The 23,803-nt window shown below is 37.1% G+C and overlaps 2 protein-coding genes across 17 annotated transcripts in view; one reads left to right on the forward strand and one right to left on the reverse strand.

Moving 5' to 3' along the window:
• Nucleotides 1-16,486, reverse strand: DBF4 (DBF4-CDC7 kinase regulatory subunit). Of its 11 annotated transcripts, none has more exons than XM_065666437.1 (14): nt 16,111-16,486; nt 15,558-15,650; nt 13,307-13,485; nt 11,132-11,326; nt 10,046-10,096; nt 9,443-9,512; nt 9,218-9,294; nt 7,811-7,841; nt 7,502-7,544; nt 5,385-5,516; nt 5,054-5,185; nt 2,742-2,856; nt 2,290-2,411; nt 1-1,120 (listed from the first exon to the last, which is right to left on the reverse strand). In XM_065666437.1, the coding sequence occupies exons 2-14, from the start codon at nt 15,601-15,603 to the stop codon at nt 55-57; spliced, it is 2,259 nt and encodes a 752-aa protein (XP_065522509.1). In that variant the 5' UTR covers nt 15,604-15,650; nt 16,111-16,486; the 3' UTR covers nt 1-54. The 11 variants fall into 11 exon arrangements, with proteins under 11 accessions (XP_065522509.1, XP_065522508.1, XP_065522510.1 ...); XM_065666436.1 differs by having other exon boundaries at nt 7,502-7,547; XM_065666438.1 differs by lacking the exon at nt 16,111-16,486 and adding an exon at nt 13,775-13,875 and having other exon boundaries at nt 7,502-7,547; nt 15,558-15,645.
• Nucleotides 14,949-23,803, forward strand: part of SLC25A40 (solute carrier family 25 member 40) — a 22,600-nt gene continuing 13,745 nt past the window's right edge. For 3 of the 6 annotated variants that reach the window (XR_010609910.1, XR_010609911.1, XM_065666451.1), the window contains exons 1-7: nt 14,966-15,048; nt 16,122-16,192; nt 17,440-17,558; nt 18,923-18,982; nt 20,172-20,278; nt 22,213-22,280; nt 22,924-23,048. Coding sequence is in view for 3 of the 6 variants with exons in the window: in XM_065666451.1 (XP_065522523.1) it covers nt 15,007-15,048; nt 16,122-16,192; nt 17,440-17,558; nt 18,923-18,982; nt 20,172-20,278; nt 22,213-22,280; nt 22,924-23,048 (592 nt within the window). In the remaining 3 variants the exon portion in view is untranslated. Of the gene's footprint in view, nt 15,049-16,121; nt 16,193-17,439; nt 17,559-18,922; nt 18,983-20,171; nt 20,279-22,212; nt 22,281-22,923; nt 23,049-23,803 lie in introns of all 6 variants that reach the window. The other 3 variants (XR_010609912.1, XM_065666448.1, XM_065666449.1) reach the window with 3 other exon arrangements.

The raw sequence follows: 23,803 nt of genomic DNA on the forward strand, positions 1-23,803 counted from the left end.
TAAAATCTTCAATTTGCAAGTTTATTTAAAATTATTGTATTAAATAAAGCAGCATTAAAATCCAACAAATGGGGATGAGGATGAAGAGGAAAATAATGACCACACAACATTTGTATTCTGCCCTTCCCATATATCTTTCATGCTAGTATTACCTTTGCTCTCTGTGTAACCTGAAAAACCTCCAAATTCTGAGTTTCTTTCACTTGTCTGAAATAACTCTAGCAGGGCCTGCACTGGGGAGCTGCAAGAGCTTCTCTTCTGTTCAGGAACAGACAGTCCATTTGTATACTTTACGCATAAGTCCAGGTTTTGTTTCTGGGTTTCTTTTTTATTTCTTCCCAAGTAAAGCTTCACTTTTCTGTGTAGTTTTCCAGATGGTGAACTGGGTGTACTGCTGGCAGCCAATTCATTAAGTTCTTTGTTTATAGCAGTATCAGATACCTCAGCCTCCAGAACTACATTGTGCTGCATCTGTTGATGATTATCACAGAAATCACGATGCTTCTTGACAAATGTAGGATTGGCATCTGTTTTTTTCAAACACTTTGCTGGTAGAACTACTGCATTATTTAATTTTCTTTTTGGCTGCAATGGGTTTTTGTCTTTTTCACTAAATTCTGTAACTTCAGCATGAGAACATAAAGTACACATGCCTCCCTGAAAACACTGTAAATTCTTTTTATTTACTTCTAGTTCCAGTATTTCCTTATTGGATGACTCATAAGCTCGAGACAAGGTCTCTGTATATGCCTTGTCATCTTTCCGAGGGGGTGGTTGTATGAAATATGATGATACAACAGTCTGTCTTAAGTTTGCAGCACAGGAGCAATCAGTTTCAGTATTTTCATCATTATTTCTGAACTTAATTTGCAGTTCCGAAGGTTGTGCCAGGTGACAATAAAGAACTGAACAAACAGACCCAGAAAGAGGGGTAGGTATTGGCACAGAATTTGGTTGTACTTCTGCAGGCTGGCGATCCGGTTTGAGTGCCCGCATTGTTGTATCCTTCCACGAGTAGCTTTTCAAGGAAATGCGTTGCTTTTTCAGTCGTTCTTTCAGCTCATCTGGTCTAGTTATCTTCCCAATAATAGGAGAAAAACAGCCTGTACTACATTTTGTCCTACAATGAAATTGTTTAGAATTATTAGCACACACCTGGAAAAAACATGGGAAACAACCCCATAGGCAACTGATTCCAGAAAAGCAATGGAAGTGGCAAAGCAATTTTTTGTTTTACTTTTAAAAGATAAGATCTATTTAGAGTAGCAACACACTATTTCTATAGGATCAGTGTCTTATTTTTCTTATTGATTTCTACAGCTCATTAAATTGTTTTAAAAATACATTACATAAGTAGCCTAGTACTTCAGTATATCTCAATTTCTATGGTATCAAAAACAGAAGACATTAATGAATATAATGCAATCTCTATAAATACAAATATTCTATGATATATACACACAAAAGTTAGTGTAATTATACATTTTCTTGGTATAGCATTTCAAACCTAACCTGAGTATTTTCAGGTTATAAAAGGAATAACAGCTTGCATTCATCAGGCTATCAGCTGTTTGACTCTATTCGCATTTCATTTGATTTCACTGAAAATATCCTTATTCCTTCAATACTTTTTCATTTTAAAAAGTGAGAAAGTTATTCCTAATCTCTCAATTTATTCGCAACAAACCAGAGCAATACTGAATTGAGGTACAGTTACTTGGAGCTAAGACACTGCTGCTTACAGTCCAAGATGTGAAACAAGTCTGTTTAGCCCACTTAAGCTTTTGAGCTATGAAGAGGAAAGGAAAATCTACTTTATTTGTCCAGCACAGGCAGGTCAGAAGCTAAGAGGCAAAGTATAGACAGCAAGATCTAGATCAGGAAAAGTTTTCCATTGGTAAGGAGAGCAGACTGAATGAGGAGGGTACCATTCGCTGTTCTTAGGCTACTAAGAATGACACAATTTTTAGAGCAAGACGTTCAGATATTGCTGTCCTTCTGTCAGCAATGTTTTAGTACAGGATCTTGCTTTTCTAAAGCTGAAGGATAGGTAGGACAACTTCTGGCAAATCTTTTCAGCCTAATTTTCTTATGATATCATCTGCACTTTTATTTTCCTCTCTAAGTTCTGCTTTACATAACTATTTGCCAGGTACAACTGCACTGCAAATTTCAGCAACTTATTTCAGACTGAAAACACGAATTTATTCTGTACCAGATCCAGATTTCAGAACTAAGTATCTTTATGTTCAATTCCTCAACTCACAGAGTGTAGAAGACATAACTTACCTTTTTATTTTTTCATCATCTTTGTATTCTACAAACTTGTAAACAAACTTTGAGATTATATCATCAACAACTTGATACTGTGTGCTTTGTGCAAAATTCCGGTGCTGTTCACTCTCAAGGTGCTGGAATTAAAGGAAAAACATGAAACTAATCTACTGCTACAGTTATGAATATACAAGTCAGCAGTATGATATGTAGCAGTAAGTAAATATCATTTATTACCAGTGTCTCTGAGACATGAGCTACTAGTGCCTTCAGTTACCATATACAGAAGCAGCTAAGACTTTAAACCTACATGGGAAAAAAAAAATACCCACTTGCTGCTTTTTAGCAGATACAGTCAGAAAATCTCCTAAGATAAAAAAATATATTAAATTAGCCAGTGGAAACCACTGCTGATATCCCACTTGAGAGATGATACTATCCAAGCATATACTTGATATTTCACATACTGTTTGCAGATCTTCATATTTCTTCCCACAGCATTCACAATATCCTCTCCTTTTTTTGTCCTTCTGAGGGAGCTGAACAGGAGTTCCACAGTCCTTGTCACTATTTATTTTGGTCCTGTTAACAGAAAAGTTATATTAATGTAAGTCTCAAATATGGAGGTGAGCTCTATACTTGCCCCTCCCAGCATGCTTGTTCTTAATCAATTAAATAATAAAAATAAAAATATTTCTGCTCAAACTATTTAAATTATTAGTCAGAGCCTAGGGAAAAAAATTCAAGAAATTGTGAATTAAAAAAAAAAAAAAAAAAATTACTGCAAAAACTACTGGCAGACCCAGTGGAACTGTATGTAAGCATAAAACATCCAGGTTAGTACAGATGTACTACTGACTCAGAATAAACATTGCAAAATTGCTGAACAAAAAAATATCCCTTGACAAGACACAGGACATGCTGAAGCCTTTGTGCATAGCTGATAAAAGGAGGGTTGATAAAACAAAAACTTGGGGGAAAAAGAGAAAAAGTCTTCTAACATCTCAACCACTGTCAGTATTTTTGATGCCAAGAAAACACGCAGCAAAACCACCTGGTCTAACAGATGATCTCTCATTCTTTGGCAAAAGGAAAAAGCAGTCACATCTGTTGGTTTATACATAGGTTTTGAATACACTGACCAAATGCTATTTTGTCCTGTTTTAACAGGTACAGGCTAAGTGGAAATAGGAGGAAATGAACCTCAAGTTCTTCCTGGAGATTAAAACACAAAGTGATTTCAGTAGCTGCTCCATGCTTTTCAGAGTTGTCATCTGGAGAGAACCAGCTTCAGTTTTTTGCTTCAATTCACCATTTGCTTCAATTCACCATTAAACTGCCTAAGGATGATGTGCTAGTGGTAAAGCAAAACAGTCAATCTCTATTTCCCTTTTACTTTAGAGAAATAGTGCCATCTCCCTGTCTAGCCAAAAATGATTCTGACAGACTTTACCAAGTATCTGCATAGATGTAAGCTCAGGTCTTTACATCAAAACACCTGTCCTGAAAAATCTCTGCACTTAAAAAGCAAAAAAGCATAATAGGGGTACACTGCTTTCACCAATCGTTTCCATTCAAGTCTATACTGGTAAAGCCTGCCCCTGCATTTGTTGGGTTCCACAGGATAGGCTGCACCTAACTGTGTGGTTGTTAATACTAACACTAACCTTTTCACCTCCCCTCTTTAGTACTGTAAAAATCAGAGAACCAGTAGAGTACAATACAAGCAACTGAATTTATCACCTGAAAACTGAATAATGGCTGCAGGTCCTGCCAAATACAGAAGCAAATGGGACTGACAACTTTGCTTCAACAAGCTTTTTCTCCCAGACAGAAAAAGTGAGCACTCCCCTTTTTCTCTCCCAAAATTGACATTCCTCACATTTACCTGCCGAGTATGAAATAATCTCCCACTTAAATCTCTTTGGCATGTGCCAACCCAAAAGATTAAATAGGAACATTCATTGAAACATAATTCCTGATTTTTTTAATATATCATATTCCATATAAATGCAAATACTATTTTTTAATTCTTTAAAAAGAACAGGCCTTTCTAACCTCCTCTGAAGCAATAATATCAGAAACTGACTCACAATTGCAAAAGTTACTGCTGTTACAGTTGCTTTGCTTTTTCATACTGCTATATTTACTGCAATTAAAATAAATAAAATTCAGCATGGCAACACCACCTGAAAACCTGCAGCACTATAATAATGTTGAAGACTGGACAGAGTGGAGAAGCTATTTTATAAAGAAAAGTATCATACCTAAGTAAGCCTTTAGACCCCAAGGACAGAAAAGCAGTGCAAGTTACTAGATACATAAAATTCCACATTTAGCAAAGCTACCTTTTACCTAAATATCTTTAGTTTCTTATGTGAGTCAGTTTTAGAAACCCATTAAAGAATCATTAATACTCCCTATATGATAGGTATAAGAGATTAAAAACAAAAGTATGATTCACCAAAACCCAGGTAATCAAGATTCCCAAGTAGTTTCAAATCATAAAATTGATTTACCAAAGTTCTAACTGCATCTGGAGTGCTCTAACTGACTCTGAACGCCAAAATTTATCATATAAACACTCGCTGTAAGACCAACTCCTCTGAAGAGCCAGGGCAGTATTTGCAGTCTAATTGTACAAATTGGACTTTATCAACAATGATTTGCACTATGTCTGAGTATCACAGTTTTAAAGATTTCTAGCTGCCTACTTTGGTATTATGCTGACAAATATTGAAAGTAGTCTTAAGAAATACACTTCCTGTAAAATACTTACTGGATGGCATCCAAGATGAGGACAAAGAAGAAACCAGTGTCAGAAAGGAAAAAAAAGTATCTTATGCTGACCCACAGTGACAGGAGAAGGCCGCATTTTTGGATGTATGCATCTGTATGTCCAAAAAAAGGACTAAAGACAGGATAAAGAGGGTACAGATAGACAGACACCAACAGTTACAGTGCAGCAAATACATCAGCTGAGACATGGCTATTAGTACTAAATATCACACAAAATCAGAAGCACAGCAATTTTAGAAAACAATTACGTTACAATTATTTTAGAGAACCATCCTCTCCACTACCCACACCTCAACAAGTTTTCAACAAACCTTTGCTTAGACTGCGTTTGCTGTTGACCAGAAGGATGCTTCTTATCCACCTCAAATGGACTATATGGTTTTGGAACACAGTAATTCAGAACCGGAAAAATGGGTAACTGCAGATAAAACGGCCGGTAGAGGCTGTATTCAACAAAACAAGTGCATTAAAACCCTCAAAATGGAAAAAGGAGTTTACAGCACAAAAATACAACTGGGTCAAAATCATGGAAAAGTGTCTCACTTTTACATATCTCATACCAGAATGCTAAGCAGATAAATATCCTAGAATATTCCTTTTTTTTTTAGATTGGATATAAGGAGGAAGTTCTTTCCTGTTAGGGTGGTGAGGCACTGGAATGGGTTGCCCAGGGAGGTTGTGGGTGCTCCATCCCTGGCAGCGTTCAAGGCCAGGCTGGATGAAGCCTTGGGTGAGATGGTTTAGAGTGAGGTGTCCCTGCTTATGGCAGGGGGGTTGGAACTAGATGATCTTGAGGTCCTTTCCAACCTGAACTATTCTATGATTCTAATAAGTCATTCCTTCCTTCCTAAAAACATGATACTTTCTTAAAATAGATTTGCCTGGAGTTTCGTTAGCTGTCTTACACTTTCCCTGGGGTATGACTTTCATGCCTATTCATCATTGAGAGTTGGGTAACCAATAAAACTAAGCAATTTGGACAGTGGTGTATCTGTGTTCCTGAGAAGCAGCTACAGCAGTTCCTAACATCAAAATTTTTCTTTTCCCAATTTTTTCATTTTCTTCTCTTTTGAAAATTTTAATCAATTCACCATTCAACATATAAAACCAGACTTTTTCATTTTCCAGAAAGGTTTTTTTCCTGTATATCACTGTACTTGAGAGATAACACAACTAGCAACCATACCAGCACACTGAATGTATTAAGAATGTTTAAAATCAGGCATGTCAGAAGTTCACATACTGAATCATTTGACTGAAATGCTGATGCCAGAGTTCAGTGTGATTTTTTTCTCTCATATTACTATTATAAGCTGCCCAGGCAGAAAAAGACCAAGTCTGGAAAATGTTATAGGAACAGCTAAGCATCTTGTGAGCAGTTACTAACATTGCATAAACATTTAAGCATTAAAAAACATTGCATACATTGCATAACATCCAGAAGTGTTTCCTGTGTTTAGTTCAGAAGTCAAATGCATACATACTTATAAACAAATTTCTTCAACTATATGTGTCCAATTATCTCCACTGTCCTCGTGTCCCTCTTCTATCAGAATAGCTCAGAGCGCAAGACCAGGCTTAGATCTTTTTAATTCCGTAAAGTGTCAAAAGAAATGAGCTCAAAGGATTTTGACCTTATAAATGTCATCATAAAGTAGAATTTAGTTAAGAATATAAAGATGCAAAATATTATGTCCAGACCATACTTTTTTTATAATCCATTGTTCTCTCAACTTCTGGCAAACTGGTATTTCCTTACAGAACCAGGTCTGATCAGTTCCAGGACCAGAAAGATGTGAAAATTTTAAAGGCTGAAAGTATCAGGTTTCATGCTACTGTGGGTAATGAAATCAGATTAACAGGGAGGCTTTCTGCTTTCAAAAATAAATGATTGAACAGGAAATTAAACCTAATTTCAGAGGATGATTTTCATTAACAACTTCACTTTCCTTACATCTAAACAGTCTTCGGAGGACATGAATGTTACCGAGTTGGGACTACAGGACTGGAATTTAGTATAGACAATTTTACTGGCCTTTTGGGCAACAGGATTTCGCGCTAAGAAAAGATGTCAAGGTTCAAAGCTTCCAGTTTTCCTTTTCATTCATTAAGGCCCTTGGCAGAAAGTAACCCTAAGAAAGCAGACTCATGATCTGGAGCTACACCTTAAATTTCCCTTACATTACTTACTGCAAATATTCCCTACTATACTTACACTTGCTCAATCTCATTCAGTGGCTTAACACAGAGAGCTACCCAGAGCATATAGACAAAACTGTTATAACTTATTCTAAGAGGACAGCATGCCTAGCATCTAAAGCTAGGAAGAAATTCAAACCTGAAGGCCACTTTCTGAAGGCATACTAAATGTTTCATAACTACTCAAGTTTGAGAATCACATCACTTAATGCATGAAGAGAACACTTACCGACTTCTATCTTCCACCTTCACAAATGGATTTTTCAGTCTACCTGCTCAAGGTGGGAAAAAAAACAAAAATTGAAATACTCTTCTTCATTCAGCAAGCTACTCCAGTAGATGAACAAGCAGACATTATTTTAGAACTCAGTATGAACACGTTTTGACAAACTCTTGATTTCCATTCAGTTTTTCTATATGCTTTTCTTGGACATACAAACTAGAATACAGCAGCACGCTTGACAAGATTATCTGTAGTCCATTTTTAAACATTCAGAAAATACGCAAAACATACACCTCTACAAATATTAATACTTACTTCTTGACTTTTGAGTAGTAACTTGTTTTCCCTATAGGAAAAAAGAGAACATGTGTAAAAACTCCATTAGCATTATTCTGCATTTTACTTAAAGATTTAGTTGTAGCTAATTTTAAGTTATGAGGCTCTCCCTGTGCTAATCATGACTTCACACACAGTCATGCATATGATTTGCAGGAAACTAAAATTCATTACTAGTTCAGAAATATTGTGACATGTTTCCCAAAGAACTATTTCCACATCACAAAAAGAAAATTAGAAAAAGTTCTCCTTGAGATGTTTCAATTTATTTTTCCTAAAACCAAAACCAACCAAAAAACCGAAAATAGCCTGCCATAGTTTAAAGCTGATTCTTAAAAACAGATAATATTCACAACAGTCTGTAAACACTAATTAACTACAAACTAAAATTCCAGGTAACATTCTCCAATTAAATCAATTCTTCTCATTTGAATGGATTTACACAGGGTTTTTTTGTCAATGAGGATTAAATTTAAGAGTCTTTTGTTTTCAGAAAAAGAGTAAAGTACCATGTGTTGGCTGTAATTGATTCTGGTAAAGGTACAAACACCTATTTTATACTACTTGCAAAAAGCTCCACCTTGCTGTCCATGAACACCACGACACTAATGATTTAGCAGAGGATTTGATGTAGCCTCAATAAGTAGCTGCTATTGCATTCCAAAACAACGTAACATACACAAGATGGTCTATATACATTACCATTTAATTTACTTATCGCAGAGCCCCGCCTCAACTAGATAATTATACAACTTCACATCTTGATTTAAATTATAGGGATACTGCAGACAGAGAACATAAGCAGCTAAAACAGTTTCAATGTCTCACTGCATCGTACACTAAAATCTGGAGAAATTGAGATTTTTCACATGCCAACTGCATGAGTAGCTCAAAGACACTTTATGTGAATTCTTTACAAGACTAGGGAAGAAGAGATGCAGGTTTGAACAACTGACTGAAAAGATTCCCTACAGACAGCTTACTTCAGGTAATGGGATATTTCAAAATGGCCCATCAAAAGGAAGGTTTCCAATCACTGTGTCATCGAGAAAATTATACAAGGCAACTTAACCACAATTTACATCGTTTCAGGCAGTTCAGTACTTCTGATTCCAAGATACCCTTTGCAAGAGCAAAGTCCATATATGAGTTAATCTATGCTACTATTATATTTATTTTTAATAATGCTGAAATTAATAGCTAATAATTTCTGGTTTTCAAATACGTTTTTTAAATCAGTTCATGAAACATACCAGTCTGAAAAACCGAACATGAGCAAGACTTCATCAAAATAGAATCTGCAAGCTTCACAGTAGGTAGTGTTTAGGACACCCGAATTCTCAGTGAAACAAACGGCATTTTCACAAACGGCAAAGAACCACTTACCACATCTTTTGAAGAACTGCCTGCTCGTTTGATTAGGTAGAGTTCCTTTTTCTTTTGTTCAATGTAATTCTTAACATCTGGCAAAAAGCGGGACAATTAAACTCAGCTGAGTTTATTTTTGTATATCTGAAGTAATTTATCATTTTCAGTATTTTGAATTCAACAAAAAAATAATTAAATGAATGTTACAAGTTCATGGTAGGCTTCATCAAACAAAATATTTACCATCAATATGAAGTATCTTCACTCCCCAACTCAATGCATTAGATAGTATACTACCAGAAGGGATTAAATCCTGCAAACAATAAATTATATTAATAAAGCAATATATAGTAGATAATATAATTGCAATTATATTAAATCATGTAATATGAAAGCTGTGATCTAAGTGCCAATGGTTTGCTTCTTGCCAAAAGGCTGTCTGGTCTCCTCAACTGACTTTTCCATCTCCATGTCACAGCCCTTCACCATCAAAAGACTACATTTAACCTTTCATGAAGCCAAACTTGTTCTCTACTGTCACATTTTACAGCAAGATTTGAAGACAGTGAATATATATATTTACTCTAAGTTCACAAGCACCTCTCAAATGCTAGCTGTATCAGTAAGCCCAATATAATATTGGCAATAAGACTACACAAACTTTGAAATTCTTCAGGAAGTACCCAGAACGAATGACCTGACAGTTTTACTTAAGACAATCTCTCGACTTCTGCCAGTGTTCCATGAGGGACTTCTTAAGACCAAGAACATTCTAGCTACTGCTTGTTTTCTAAAAGAGCAAACCCAAACTTTGTCAAGCATGAATTCATTGATTACTTGGCTTACCTGTTCCTTAATTGCTTTTTCAACTAAGGATTTTCCTCTGCTCATACGTACCTATATTAAAAGAGCAACACGGTTGTAGTAAGTTAGTATCCATTAAAAAAAAAAAAAACAAACAAAAAAACCCCAAAACATCAGATAATTTACATTGTTGCTAACAAATAAATATTTTAGGTATGATAGTCTCCTTTTGTTCACTGTACTGCTATTTTTCATTAATTCACATCTTGCCCACAAAGTTACAGATGACGGTGTGGGGAGAGGGTGTGTGTGAACCAGTAAGTACTTGTTTTCAGCCAAAGCAAGTCAGTACATGGCTGGTGCTAGATGGTGGGAAGAAGCAGCCAGTGGCAGATACCAAATGATGAAGTTCCATCAGCTGGACTTGTGCCAAATGAAGCTAAAAGTCATGAATAAAATCATAGCCTACATCTTATCCCATCTTTTCTATCACTACTGCATCTGCTTTTGTACTGTACGTTGATTATCCATAATCAGCATGCCTTTATCCGGGTTATTTGCAAAATGAGGCAATCTCACCTAGACAATGGAAAGACCAAACCACACACTGTTTCTAAATAAGTACCATGTATATATATAGCACAGCTAATTGTTTCCAATTGCATTTTTGAAAGGACACAAGATTTACCCCTGTAAGAAACTTCTCATAAACCTGAACAAATTCAGATACTAATTACTGCAACTAACACGATCCTCTGAGAGGTCAGAAAAACTTAATATTCATAACATTTGATTTTAATTATTTCCTTGTATTACTATCAGAGTGATTCTGTACATACAAGCATTAACATCACAGCAGCCAGATTCTAATAGGCTGTGTTGCTAAAGAGACAGACCACTGGAAACTTTGCTTAGTTAGTTAGTCACCTTTAAAAAGTTTGCCTGAACTAGTTTAAAAGTACATTTGACCTGTTCAGAAACAAACAAATCAACCCAAACAAATAAAACATCAAATAACCTTATTCACCCAAGGAATTGTGTTAATCTTTAAAAAACAAACACAAAAGATAGTAAAAGCATATACTATGGGTTGTACCTGATTTGCAGTAATAATACTAAAAAACTTACTGTGTCCACTATCTTAAATGAACTTATGTCATGTCGATCTTTTCGGTTGCTAGGATGAGGTGAACTATTTCCTCCATTACCTGCAGATTCTGGGCTAGGAACAGGAGAAATCTGACCAAGACTTGGTGCAAATTTTGCCTCCTTTTTATTAGACACCAGATAGCTGATATCTTTACTAAGAAAACTCTCCACTCTCTAAATATAAAGATAGAAAACAAGTAATTATTTCAGGAAAGTAAACCAGTAACTCTTACATTGCATACTTTAAAGAAAAGTGACAAAATTTCCATAATAATTAAAAAACACTGAATGATAATTACAATTTGGCTATACTAGCATCTTATTAGTCACAAATTTTAGTATCAGTTTATTTTTTAAGTATATATCAAAAGACCTTTGCTTTGTTTTGACTATCATAATTCTTTGAACTATCTAGCTGAATATTTTACAAATAGAAGTCAAACACTGTACAGAGAAATAAGAGAATTCAAGAAACCAGTTTCTATAATTTTATGTAACAGAAATGACACAGAAGTGTTCAGCTAAACTTGAAGGCATGTGTATGCAAATGTAATTTACAGTTTGCAGGAAGCTATAAATGTACCAGGTTCAGAACCAACAGAAAAATCAAAATTTCAGGATAGTTACCATGTTTCACACATACAGTATTAATAGGATCATAGAATGATTTGGGTTGTAAAGGACCTTAAGATGATCTAGTTCCAAACCCCCTGCAACAGGCAGGGATACCTTCCACTACACCAGGTTGCTCAAAGCCCCATCCATCCTGGCCCTGAACACTGCCAGAGATTTGCAACACTTCTCAAAATGAGAAGACTTAAGTAGATTAATAATATTTTCATGCTCAGTAAGACAAAAAATGTGATTGTCGTATGCTTATTCTCTTCCATTTTGCTCCTTCAGTCATTCGTTATCAACTCCTGTGTGATGATCAGTTCTATTTGCCTTATTTTTGCCAGTTTGTATAGCTTAAAAATATTTTCCTCTTCTCCACTAATCAGGATGGAAAACACAAATTGCACAGACAGTGAGTTTGAAACTGTGCCTTCCAATTCTGCTCTATGTACCTTTAAAAGAACTGGGACATACGGAGCATGGCACTTTTGAGTGCAATCCCCACCAGTAACAACAAAACACATGTAGTTGATCTTGAAGGTGCTAGACACTTCAGATTTAGGCATATACTCCTTGAAATAAAACAGAAAAACTTCCTTTTCAGTTTTTGATTTGCAGCTTTACCTTTCATGTATGAATTCCTAAAACTCTGTTTTAGACAAAGACAAAAGATAACATGCACTCATTTAATGCTAAATGTAAAAAGATCCATTGAACTTGAAACCACACCATTGCTACTACTTGCCTCTACTAGAACTTCTAAGCATTCTGGATTTACAAGTGTCAATTTCATAAAACTAATCAGCACTGCCTTGAGGTCATTCAAGTATTCAACGTTCAGAATACCTAGCAATTTAAGTAGATCCCTTTTGCTTCTGTGGTTCAAGGGTGTTTAATATTTTAACTGCCAAGACTCCTTTACACTAATTCAAAATATTTTAGGTGGACTAAGCAATTGCACTTGCTTCCGTGTTACTATATCCTGTACTTGCCTTTGTCAAAGTGTTTCTTCTGTATGCAAGAGAGAGTTAAGTAAAAAAAAAAATTAAGATGTTTATAAAATCTATTATTTAAATAAGAGTATTTAAAAATACTCATTAACATACTCCGTGCAGAAAGTACTTACTGATGTTATTGACTTAGTACGCAAAACACTCCCTCTGGTCTTTCATGTTCAGATGAACAATTTTAATTGTAAACATGTCAATACAGTCAGAAGCAGCAAGGGTGGAGGGGAGGGTAATCATTTCCAACAATGAAATTTATTAAATCTGGACCAAATTTTAAGCAAATAAATAATCAACGAGAAAACCTAAACAACAACAACAAAAAAAAAAAAAAACAAACACCCAAAAGAAAACAAAGCACAAAATATTTTGTTGATATGCTAACTGTTCATATTAAACATTAAGACAAACATATAATAAAATCCTGCCCCTAATAAAATACAAATATCAAAATGCATACACAAAGATCATGGGAAAGGTATTCTACACGTGTAGATTTTCTTCTAGTTTCATACAGAGCTCATTAACTTACCCCTCCTAGTAATTTGAGGTCCTTTCCTATTTTTTCAGAGATCACATTTGATGGAATATCGAGGTAGAACACCTTCCCAGTGAGTGGCTTATACTTAAGTTTCTCTGTCTTCCCTGTATCTTTTTTCACATTCTTCAGAGAAGATCTTATCTTTTCACTTTTTGCTTGCATTCCATCTGCTGCAAAAAGAAAAGGGATTTTAAGCAGAACTGTGTTTATTTCTCACCCACCCACGCAAAAAGAAAATTCTAAATTACGGAAACGGGCAAAACAAGCTTCCATGCAATATAAGGCTTTTAAAAAATAGCTACATGTTGAATATGTCAAAACTAAGACATTAATAATAGTAATACCGCATACAGCCCTTAAAAGTTTAAGTTTTGTCTTAAAATTCTATCCTAAAATGGACTTTTATCCTAAAATGGACTTTTTATTTCAGTTGCTATACAATTACATCAATTTTCTTACCCAGTTTGGTATTTGCTACCTCTGTACCACTGTATATACACTGCTTTCAGTCAGTGAGTCACAAGAACACCATTTTAGAACAGAATCTGTCTCTCATTCATCTGAAACAAAAAGGATTCCTATAAATTCATTAAAACTAAACACAGCCGGAAGTAACTGAAACAAGAAAAATCCTGCTATTTATCTGAATTTTTAGCACCCACATGAGATGCAGGAAAACTAACCTTAAAGTTCAAAACCATTCTAGTTATCACCACTCTTTCTGTCCCAATGAATTTTACTCTAAAACTAAGAAAACACATACAGCAATTAAACTGTGCTGATACACAACAACTTTCCTAATGCTGAGAGGTGTCTACACAGGCCTGTTAGACTAGACATTTTAAAAAGCAAGTAATCAGTCTGTGTGAGAAATAAGCCTTATTTCTCAAGATAACTCTTGGAGTGTGGTATTGTTCTACAAGAACATCAGTTCAATACTGAGCAGCAATCTAAAGACAGGAAAAAAAAAAAGAAAATTGCTAAGAAACAGAAAATAAAATGGGTAATTTTATTACACCATTCCATAAATATAGGAATCAGCTACATCTTAAATACAGCCTGCAAAAGAGTAAGAAGGAGGGTCAAAGGCATAAAGAATGACCTTGCGGATTAAGACTTTGTCAGTCTGCAAATTACTTAGGGGGAAAACGATACAGAGATCCAAAATCAAAAACACAGAGAGAACGGCTAAACCTATTCCAGAAGAAGAGCAACAAACAAAACTAGGAGTCGGGAACAAAATGAAAACCAGGTATTGATTCTCTGTGAAACAGGGAAACCCTGTGTACCTTGCTGCCAAAGAATGCTGCTGATGCCAAGATGCAATTTCAAGGAAAGACTGCACAAGTACAAGCAAAACGAGTATTCTGCGGGGTCCCAAATGCACAGAAGTAACATGCAACTCATGAAGTCTCTGTAGCTAAACATAGCTGGAAACTAAAATAACATTATTAGGTGAAAATAATTATACCTTCTCTGTTCTTACTTCCACAGGAATCCAATTGCAACGGCAAAGACAGAATCATCCAAGACTTGTACATTCTTAGTTTTACATTGTCTTTTCTCCCTCACTGACGACCTACTTCTCTTCTAAGAAGCTAAAAACAGAGGGCTGCTACAGGAAGTGAGTAGGCCTCTCCCGGAGACAGTTCCTCTGTTATGTATTCTCTCCCTCCCCGAAATGATCTTAAATGGAAGAGGGAGCAGAACCACCACTCATGCTGCAGGATTCTGTAAGTAATTTATGAATACAGTATGCGAAGCAGGAAGAGCAGTCTTTGTAGAATCCAGGAGACCAAAAGAATTAGAGAAACAGGAAAATGGGGAGGCTTAGGATAGTGCAACCAATTCCAAATGTGAACAGAAATGATGGATTATAAGCTGCATGGCTGTGGCCTAGCGAATTTCAACATAGCTACTAGCTTCTCTGCGCTGCAAGCATCTTGTGAAACACAGCAACTGGGCTAGCTACCTTTCCACGTCCGCACGGTATGTCCAATTCCGCAAAGCGTGCAATGTCTGTTTCAGCTGTACCCCACTAACAAAGCCCGCCCGAGGCACGCTTGCCTGCTAGACCGGCAGCAGCAAGAGGCCCAAACGCAGCAGCAGGCTCACGGCACGGTCTCACAGCCGCAGTCAGGAAGGCGGCACGAGCACGAGGCCTGGCTCAAAGCGACCCCGCTGCTGTGGGGAAGGCCCGAACCCCCCCACCCCGAGGCCGCCTCAGCCGCTCGCCGCTTACAGGGACGTGCTCCTTTGTCGGCAGCCTCTACGGCGTTTGGTTTCATCTTCCTGCGGAGTCACATCCTCCCCGCCGCTCCACCCGCCGCCGCACCTGTGGGGTTAAGCAGAGCCGCTAAGCTCCCCGGCACTCAGAGCCTCTTCCTTCCCTCCCTCCCTCCCTCCCGCCTTTCCAGCCGCTCTCGGCCCTCCCCGCGGCAGCCGCTGTGGAGGCCGCGGCTCTCCGCCTCACCAGCCCTTCCCGCCGCCGCCAGCCCCGGCACGCCGCGCGGGGCCCCGCTCCTCCTCCTCCTCCTCCTCCTCCTCCTCCTCCTCCCCCCACAGCGAGGAGCGGTGCCGCCTCACAGCGCGCCCCGTGCCCCGCCGCGGGCCGCGCGCTCCACCAACGGTCGCCTGGCGCGCGTCACGCGGTTCGGCGCGGCGGGGCGGGGTGAGGGGCGGTGAGCCCGTGGCCGAGACCCTCCCGCGAAGGAGGGGGGGGGCGACGGAGGGAGAGGAGCCCCGGGAGCGGGCGGGCTGGAGGTCAGCCGCCGTTACCCCCCCGCTTTCTTCACCCTCGCTGCAGGGACCGAGCGGGCCGGTGCGAGCGCTCAGCGGAAGACCCCGTGAAGCGTCTTTCCTCCTGGTCGCGGCAAGGTGTGTGCACGGGAGGGGAGTGTGTCCCAGGAGAAGCTGCCGGCTCAACAGCTTCCCACCGGTGCGGGCAGGCTGGAGAATTAAGCGGTCTCAGTACTTCCCGCTGCGAAGGTTACCGCTCCTCGCAGCCCCCCCGGGTAAAGGGCAGGTCAGATGGCCGAGGCGTGGCGCCGCTGGGCCTGATCGGCTGGGTGAGGGGGCTTCGGAGTTCTAGTGTGGAAGGCACTGCCTCTGGTCAGCATAGCGCCGTCACTGTTTACAGACGGAATATGTATGTGCTGTTCCGGAGAGTAGTTTTGCTGTGAGCTTGAAGGCACAGTTTAAAACACCTTTCTCACACACACACACACACACACACACACACTCCTCTTCCCTCCCCCCGCCCTGAGTTTTTAGTATCTGAGAGGCAAATCCTGGCTTACGGAGCTTAATCTTTCTTATCTTTTATTTGAATCTTTCTTATCTTTTAGTTGAATCTATCTTATCTTTTACTTGAAACTTGGTGAGAAGAGGAAAACGTCATGTTCCTGTAGAGCAAATGAAAAGTTTGGATAAATGTCAACTGATAAACTTACAGCTGCACTTAGGCACGCTAATAGATGCACCATTACTTGGGGATTTTAGGTTCTGAAATGGTTTTATTACTTTTTCCTTCCTTAGCTGGTTGCAGATCCAGGGAATATATAAACTCCTTATTTTTACATACTGTGAGTATATTCCTAAGGTAACCATGCTTATGCAGCCACAGAGTAGGGTTTGTTCAAGGAATTGATAGCATGATAGCATGGGTACTAGTTAGTCACCATTCATTACATGAGGCTCAACCAGGAGACCTCTCAGGGTTTTCTCACAGAAATGACAAAAGCAGGAGAAGAGCTAGATGAATTATTCTGCTGTCCTCCTGTTTATGGGCCACAGACTGTGAAATTGTACAGGTTGTGTGCTCCTAAGACTTTCGTTGAGGCAAGAAGCAATGCCTATTAATTAATGCAGCTTACAAAAAAGATAGTGTAATTCATGTAAGAAGGATTTGGAGGTTTTATTGTCATTTAGAAAACTCAGATTATTAATACAACATGGCTCAAATAATCTGAAAAAAACCAAGAAAAAGGTGCTTGTTGCATACATGTAAAAAACTAATTTATTGCTGCCTATACATAACATGTTAAGGAAAATACAAGATTTTCTTTTGATTTTTTTTGCAAGTTTTAATCATGGTCTTGCAATGTATTTCTGTTCCTTAACAGGTTTTTCTTCTCCAAAGATAAAGCCATGGATGAAATGAGTGATAGCAACTTCTATAAAACCACCGTTATTCAGCAAGCAATAGCTTCATGTTGTGGAGCTATTATTACATCATTATTTGGTAAGGCAAACTATCAAGCTTGCCACAGGGAGAATCTTTGCAATACTGATTACTCATCAGTATGACTCAGCATGATGTCTGAATTACAGAGTTTTTATGTTTCCACTAATATGTTCAACAAGGATGTTTTTGCATATGTTTCTCACGGGGTTTTTTTGTGTTTTAACAAACATGGATAATTGAAATCTTTATCCATTTCTGAACATAAGAAAAAATTTTATTAACTTTTCATTTCTATGTATTTTCTGTTTTTTTCCTCTCAGTGTAGTAATTCATTGCTTTTTTTCTGCAAGAAGCTAATAATAAACATTTATTTCCACATTTCCTGCTGCTTAAAAATAAATTTTAACTAAGTCTACTTTATAGCACATGACACAAATCCTGCAAGACCAACCCCCGTGAGATGTCTCCTTCATGTAGTTACTACTACATTTCAGTAGTAACATGAATTTATTCTGCTGTGATGTCTTATGCTGACAAAGCCTTTTTTGGGGTTTCTTTGTTTATTTGTTTTTCCCTAAACATTTCCTTTAAGGATAGCTTTTTGTTAAGTCTTTTAGACTTCTGCATAGTCTATGGAATTAATCTTTTACTTTATATTCAGTCATCTCACTCAGGACCTCCTTCCCCATGCGTGCCTAGGAAGGTGTTGTTTGGTTAGATTCAGCAATTCATGTCCCTTGGAGTTATACTTCATATTTCAGTTAATTTTGTCTTAAGCTAACCTTTGGTTCTAACTTTTTACACAGATTATGCAGCAGGGAAGCATGCAATTTTCTAAGCACGATTTTTTCACGCACAAAATTACCAAGTTTTTACAAAATGCAATCTGATCACAAAACTGTCAAACTGATAGACTTTTTATTCTGTATTTGTGCCGTGTGTCCCATGATGTTAGGTAAAGTAGCAAGCAAAGCTACATCAGACCTGTGGAATTCCCAAAATGGATCTCCATTGTGTGTATGTAAGATTCTAGTACAGCATAATGTGTTGGTATTTTAGACCTCAAGAGGTATAGGAGACTGGCTCCTTTCTGAAGGGACAGCAGGAGGTGAGCTAGAATAGGTGTGAGTGGCTGAAATGCCACTGGATGCCAAATTTTAAACATCTGAATGGAGCTGCAGGAGTCACATTTACATCCCTACATTTAGATACTGGAATGTAAGCCAAGCATTGAACCTCCTGTTAGTCAACTGGGAGGCATCAATAGAGAGTTAAGGTGTGACTAATTCGTGTTTGTAAAACAGATCTGTTTTGTACCTCTGGGGGGAAAATAAAGTCATAGAAGTTCATAATAAGGCATCTGTACACTTCCACATTTTCAGGGCATGCAATGTTTCTAAATGACTTCTGTTTCATTTTAGTAACTCCACTTGATGTTATCAAAACTCGACTGCAAGCCCAAAGCAATCCATTCTCCAAAGGTAAATAAATGTGTAATGTGGTGGAAGACACAGTTTGCTTTTTGCTTTTTTATGTAGCTGATTGTTATCATGATGCTGAGCTACAGAATGTTTTCATTTGTTTAGCAATAGTTTAATTTGATTCTTCAGAATAACAGGGGGTGGGGCGCGGGGAAGCAGCACAGCAGCACACTGAAATTGCTGAAGAAGAAATGTGGCAGTAAACAGACGCAGTGGAAAAAAATGCAGTAAATATATACCATTTTAAACAGGCTTTTTCCTGTCTTTCTTAGTGTTTTCATTGTAGCAGAAGGTACAGCTATTACTGAATTGAGTTTAAATTTTTAAAAAGCTATCAATGAGTAACTAAGTATTTCATTAGAAAGCTTTTGTGGTCACAATGCTGTATTAAAGTTATCTCCTCCAGAATCCAGAGACTTTGAAAGAGTAGTAAGTCTTTCCTAAGTCATTGGCCACTTGATAGAAACAGCCAGAAGAAGCCAACAGATAAAGACATTGTGTGCTCATCGATATGCCAGTGAGTTCTACTATTCAGTTGTAATTAATAGATGAGATTTTAAAGGAAAGGAGATACCTGGTGTTCCGTGTTGTATGTGGAGACGAATATTTGTGGTTATACTTGCTGTGAATCAGGAAAAATCTTGTGCTCTGTCCTGGGTTTGTTTTTTGTTTTGGTTTTTTTTTAATTGTAAACCCTTCAGAAATATGAAAATGTGAAGCTCAAAGTATGTTTTTGCAATGGCAATAGTATTTTATCAAACAGGTTCGAAGTACATGGCGTAGAAGAAATAAAAAGAGGGTGATCTAGTATAAATGCAGTCTAACCTAAGATGTAGCACCACCACTTGTAATGCGGATGCTGCTTTAAAAATCTGAAGAATGTTCACATAGTTACATACAATAGAAGCATTCAGGTCTTGTGTTGGTTTTAGTCTTCAGCAGATGGTAATAAAGCATAAATATGTCTCCTTGAGCACGCAAGTGCAGTTTTGTTTAGCCTGTCACTTTGAGGAGTACATTTGTTCCCTCTTGCCTTTTACCTAATTTGTTGTCATTGACTTCCAAAGATTATTTTGTCCTTCCCTGCCTAACCAGAGACAAATCTATGTTACCATTATATCCAGTTTCAAATTGCTGCTAAGAACAATTTTACAAGCATTAACTATATTCTTATACACCATTTTATTAGGAAAGTGTTTTGTATACTCCAATGGCCTTATGGATCATATATGTGTTTGTGACAATGGAGACAGCAAAGCTTGGTATAAAAAACCTGGGCATTTCAAAGGGATGTTGGTAAGAACATTTTACATTTATATAAAGCCATAGATTGAAAACATTTTTAAATAGCATACTATAAATTTATTGGCTTTTTTTTTTTCAAGTTGTAGTAGAATCTGTTATCATTTTGAGTGTTTTTGTGGTTACACTGTGTAATTTATATGGCGATTTAGGATACCTTCTACTTTCTACAATAAAATGGTTATTCTTTCCTTAAGATAAACAAGTGGGCAGCTGCCCAGTTCTCCTCACAGGATACTGCCTCTATGATTTTATTTTCCCCACTTGAGTTATATCACCAATAGTTGGTGCCAGCAGGTGCTGATTTTCTGTATCTGTTTACAGCTCTTTTGTCCACAGAGCTACCAGTGTGCTGCTGAGCTGAACTGACAATGAAGATGGTGTTTTAAAGTTAAATTCATGCTTCACGTTCTGGATCCATTGAAACTTGTAGGACTAGGATTTTACCCAGACACTAGAAGCAGACCTGCTGTTGGACAGTGATGCAGCTTTATTAGTGAAGATATTGTTTGACTTTGCCACATGTCTCTGTTGTACATGTGATAAGAATTTTTTAGAATTACATTTCCAAGAAGAATGAAATGGTCATGCCAATTTCTTGAGCAATTTTACAGTGTTACCTTTTTAACTAGTAAGTTCATAAGTTTAAATTTTTTACTTAATATTACCATGTAATTTTTAGGAAGTTGCTTAGTTTTCTAATTGACATGATTTTGTGCCTATTTTTTCTGCGATAATATGATCCATAAAGAGCACTGACTTAAAAAACCCTCAGTGCTGAACAATTTGCAGTAAAGCAAATAGTAGTGGATATTGTAGGTTTCTGGTGATAGGACTGTACAAGTATTTTGATGTATTTGCCCATATAGTTAGTAAGATGTATAAATACAGGATTTTGTTGCCTCCTTTCTCCAATCATTTTATCTGTCCCTTCCTGTATTGTAAATTTGTTGAAGCTGGATTATAAACATATAAACTAACTAAACTAATTACAGAATTTATTTGGAAAAATTATAGACACCCCTTTTTCTGTCTTTTTGGTCAAATCATGTTAAGACCTTTTAGGGTTTCTTGACTCCCTCTCAAAGTTCCATTTTTTCAGGTCAGGCTTGTTTTAGTAAATCGTGTCTTTGTTTTCCCCATGCAACTTTTTACTTCAGTGGATCTGTCCATCAAAGCTGTCTCCTCTAAAGCTCTTCACCATTTTCTTCCTGTGACTCCTTTTTATGGTCTGTCAGGCTATATGTTTTGAGGCCTTCTGATAATGTCTGGTCTTCAGCATGTTCTAAGCCATCAAATCTCAATCTTTTTCCCCCAAATGTTTAAGAAAATAAGGTATCCTAGTATTAAGGAGTTTGTGATTTTCATGGTTTTAGTTTTCTCTGCTATCAGTGGTCTGGAAACATAAGGGACAGCTATGATATTCATTGTAAGCTACCAAATACATAGTATAGTGTAGATACATTGCATATGCAATGTCATGTTGTCAGAGAAAGCAAGTATTGAAGGATCATTGAGAGTTAATTGCTATTTTATGCCTTGAACTTTTGTTATGTATTAAAGAAGTATTTTAGTGTATTATTTTGGGTATGTTTCCACATGTTGCTGCATGCATGCTGTATTAGTTCTGAAAATCACTTATTCGCAGGACTGTCAGTCATTGATAAAAACTTACTACTTTGGCCTTTTAAAGATGGGAAGAAATTCTTGATTTCAATCACACAAATATTTCTGTTCAGCTCAGAGGAACTATGTGTGATTAAATATGGTAACTAGCAGAAGCAATTACAAAAGTGAGATGTTAAAATTATAAGCCATTTTAGAAATAGGCTTTTTAATACATTAATTTTGTCTTTTGCCAGCTAAAATATATTACTGAATATAAAAGTTTGGAGCTAATTGTTGCTGTTTGCTGGTTGTATTTTTAGGATGCATTTGTGAAAATTACTCAAAGAGAGGGAGTTAAGTCACTGTGGAGTGGACTTCCCCCAACACTGTGAGTTGAATGGGATTTTTTTGGTAACATGTTATGAATTATTGTTAAAAAAATACTTCATTATTTAGACAAATTAGTATGTTTCTTTTGAAGTGATGTTAAAATTTTGGTTAATTCTGAAGTTACAGATAATGATGTAATCAGTTTGATCAAAAACATCTAGAGACAGAATAATTCTGCCCAATCTTGAGATTTCTTCTTGTAACTTCTTAGATACATTCTCAGTAGTTAAACAGGAACATCAAGCTTTTCATTCTTCCTTTTAGAGGTGGTATACTTAATGTAAACATCCCCTTGAGCATCATGGAATCACAGGATTGAACATGATTGTTTGAGAATGCTAGTTTTTGATAGGTATTTGCTGTCGTAAATTGTGACTACTGACTTGCTATCAGCAACACAGCTCTTTCCACACTTATTCCCCCCCTTTTTTTTTAACATCTAACTAGAATCCTCTTTCTTTGTCATGAAAAATGGATCGTTCATTTTCTCTCTACAAGAGCAGTTTACATATTTCAACATTGTTATCAGATCTCTTCCTGGAATTCTCTTTTCCTTATTTAAGCAAGATGTCCATACAAGATGGTTGACTTTATCTCCTGCTTTCCTGGTATTAATTTAGATTCCCTTTCCTATTTTTTAGAATAATGGCACTCCCTACCACAGTAATCTATTTTACCTGCTATGACCAACTGAGTGAAGCTTTGAAATCTAGACTAGGAAAGGATGATGAGCACATTCCAATTCTTGCAGGTTCCTTAAGCAGATGTAAGTTGCCATTTGTTTAAAGAGAAAACTGAAATAAAATACCTGTATGCTGTTTTCTTGGGTTTATCAAGTAAATTTGTGTGGCTTTAAATGAGGGATAATATTACATGGAGCTGGGCATGAGAAGGAATACTGTAATTACCCAGTATTTCTTGGGCAACATAACCTTCTAATCTGGAATAATGTGATTTAGTTTTGCTGTTACACTTCCACAACATTTGTAATTTGTTCAGAATTTTGTATTTTTAGGGTTCCACCAAGGACAGTTTAATTCTGTTCTGTTGTGAATCCAGTAATAAACAGCATAATTTTCTGTAATGCAAGCTACATAGGTAATTACACAGGAAGTGAAAAGTGGACTTGTACTGGTTTTATTGCTGTATGATGTAATGGGAAATTAATTTCTATTTATATTTTCTTACTTTGGTTTATCTTTTTTCCTTATATATTTTTGTACAGAAGCAGCCCATGTCTTATGTTTTGGGGCTTTCTTAGAATACTGTTAAGGATTTAGTTCTGTATTCTACGTGTGAAAATACAGGGGGGACTGGAAGACTAGTGGAAAAAGAATTGTTATTCTGTGGTGATGTGGCAAATTGTTATTAGTAGTCTGCTCTGGATTTTAAATTCGCATGTCAGGGAAACCTTACCCCAGCAATAGGAGGAAAGTGCTTGGATCTAGTAAAATCGTTGAAATCTGTTACATGTGTGATGTGAGCTTGTTAGTGAGTGGTGACTCGCTTTCTACCAGATGC

This window comes from Lathamus discolor, chromosome 2 (assembly GCF_037157495.1).
Source record: "Lathamus discolor isolate bLatDis1 chromosome 2, bLatDis1.hap1, whole genome shotgun sequence".
Classification (NCBI taxonomy): Eukaryota; Metazoa; Chordata; class Aves; order Psittaciformes; family Psittacidae; genus Lathamus; species Lathamus discolor.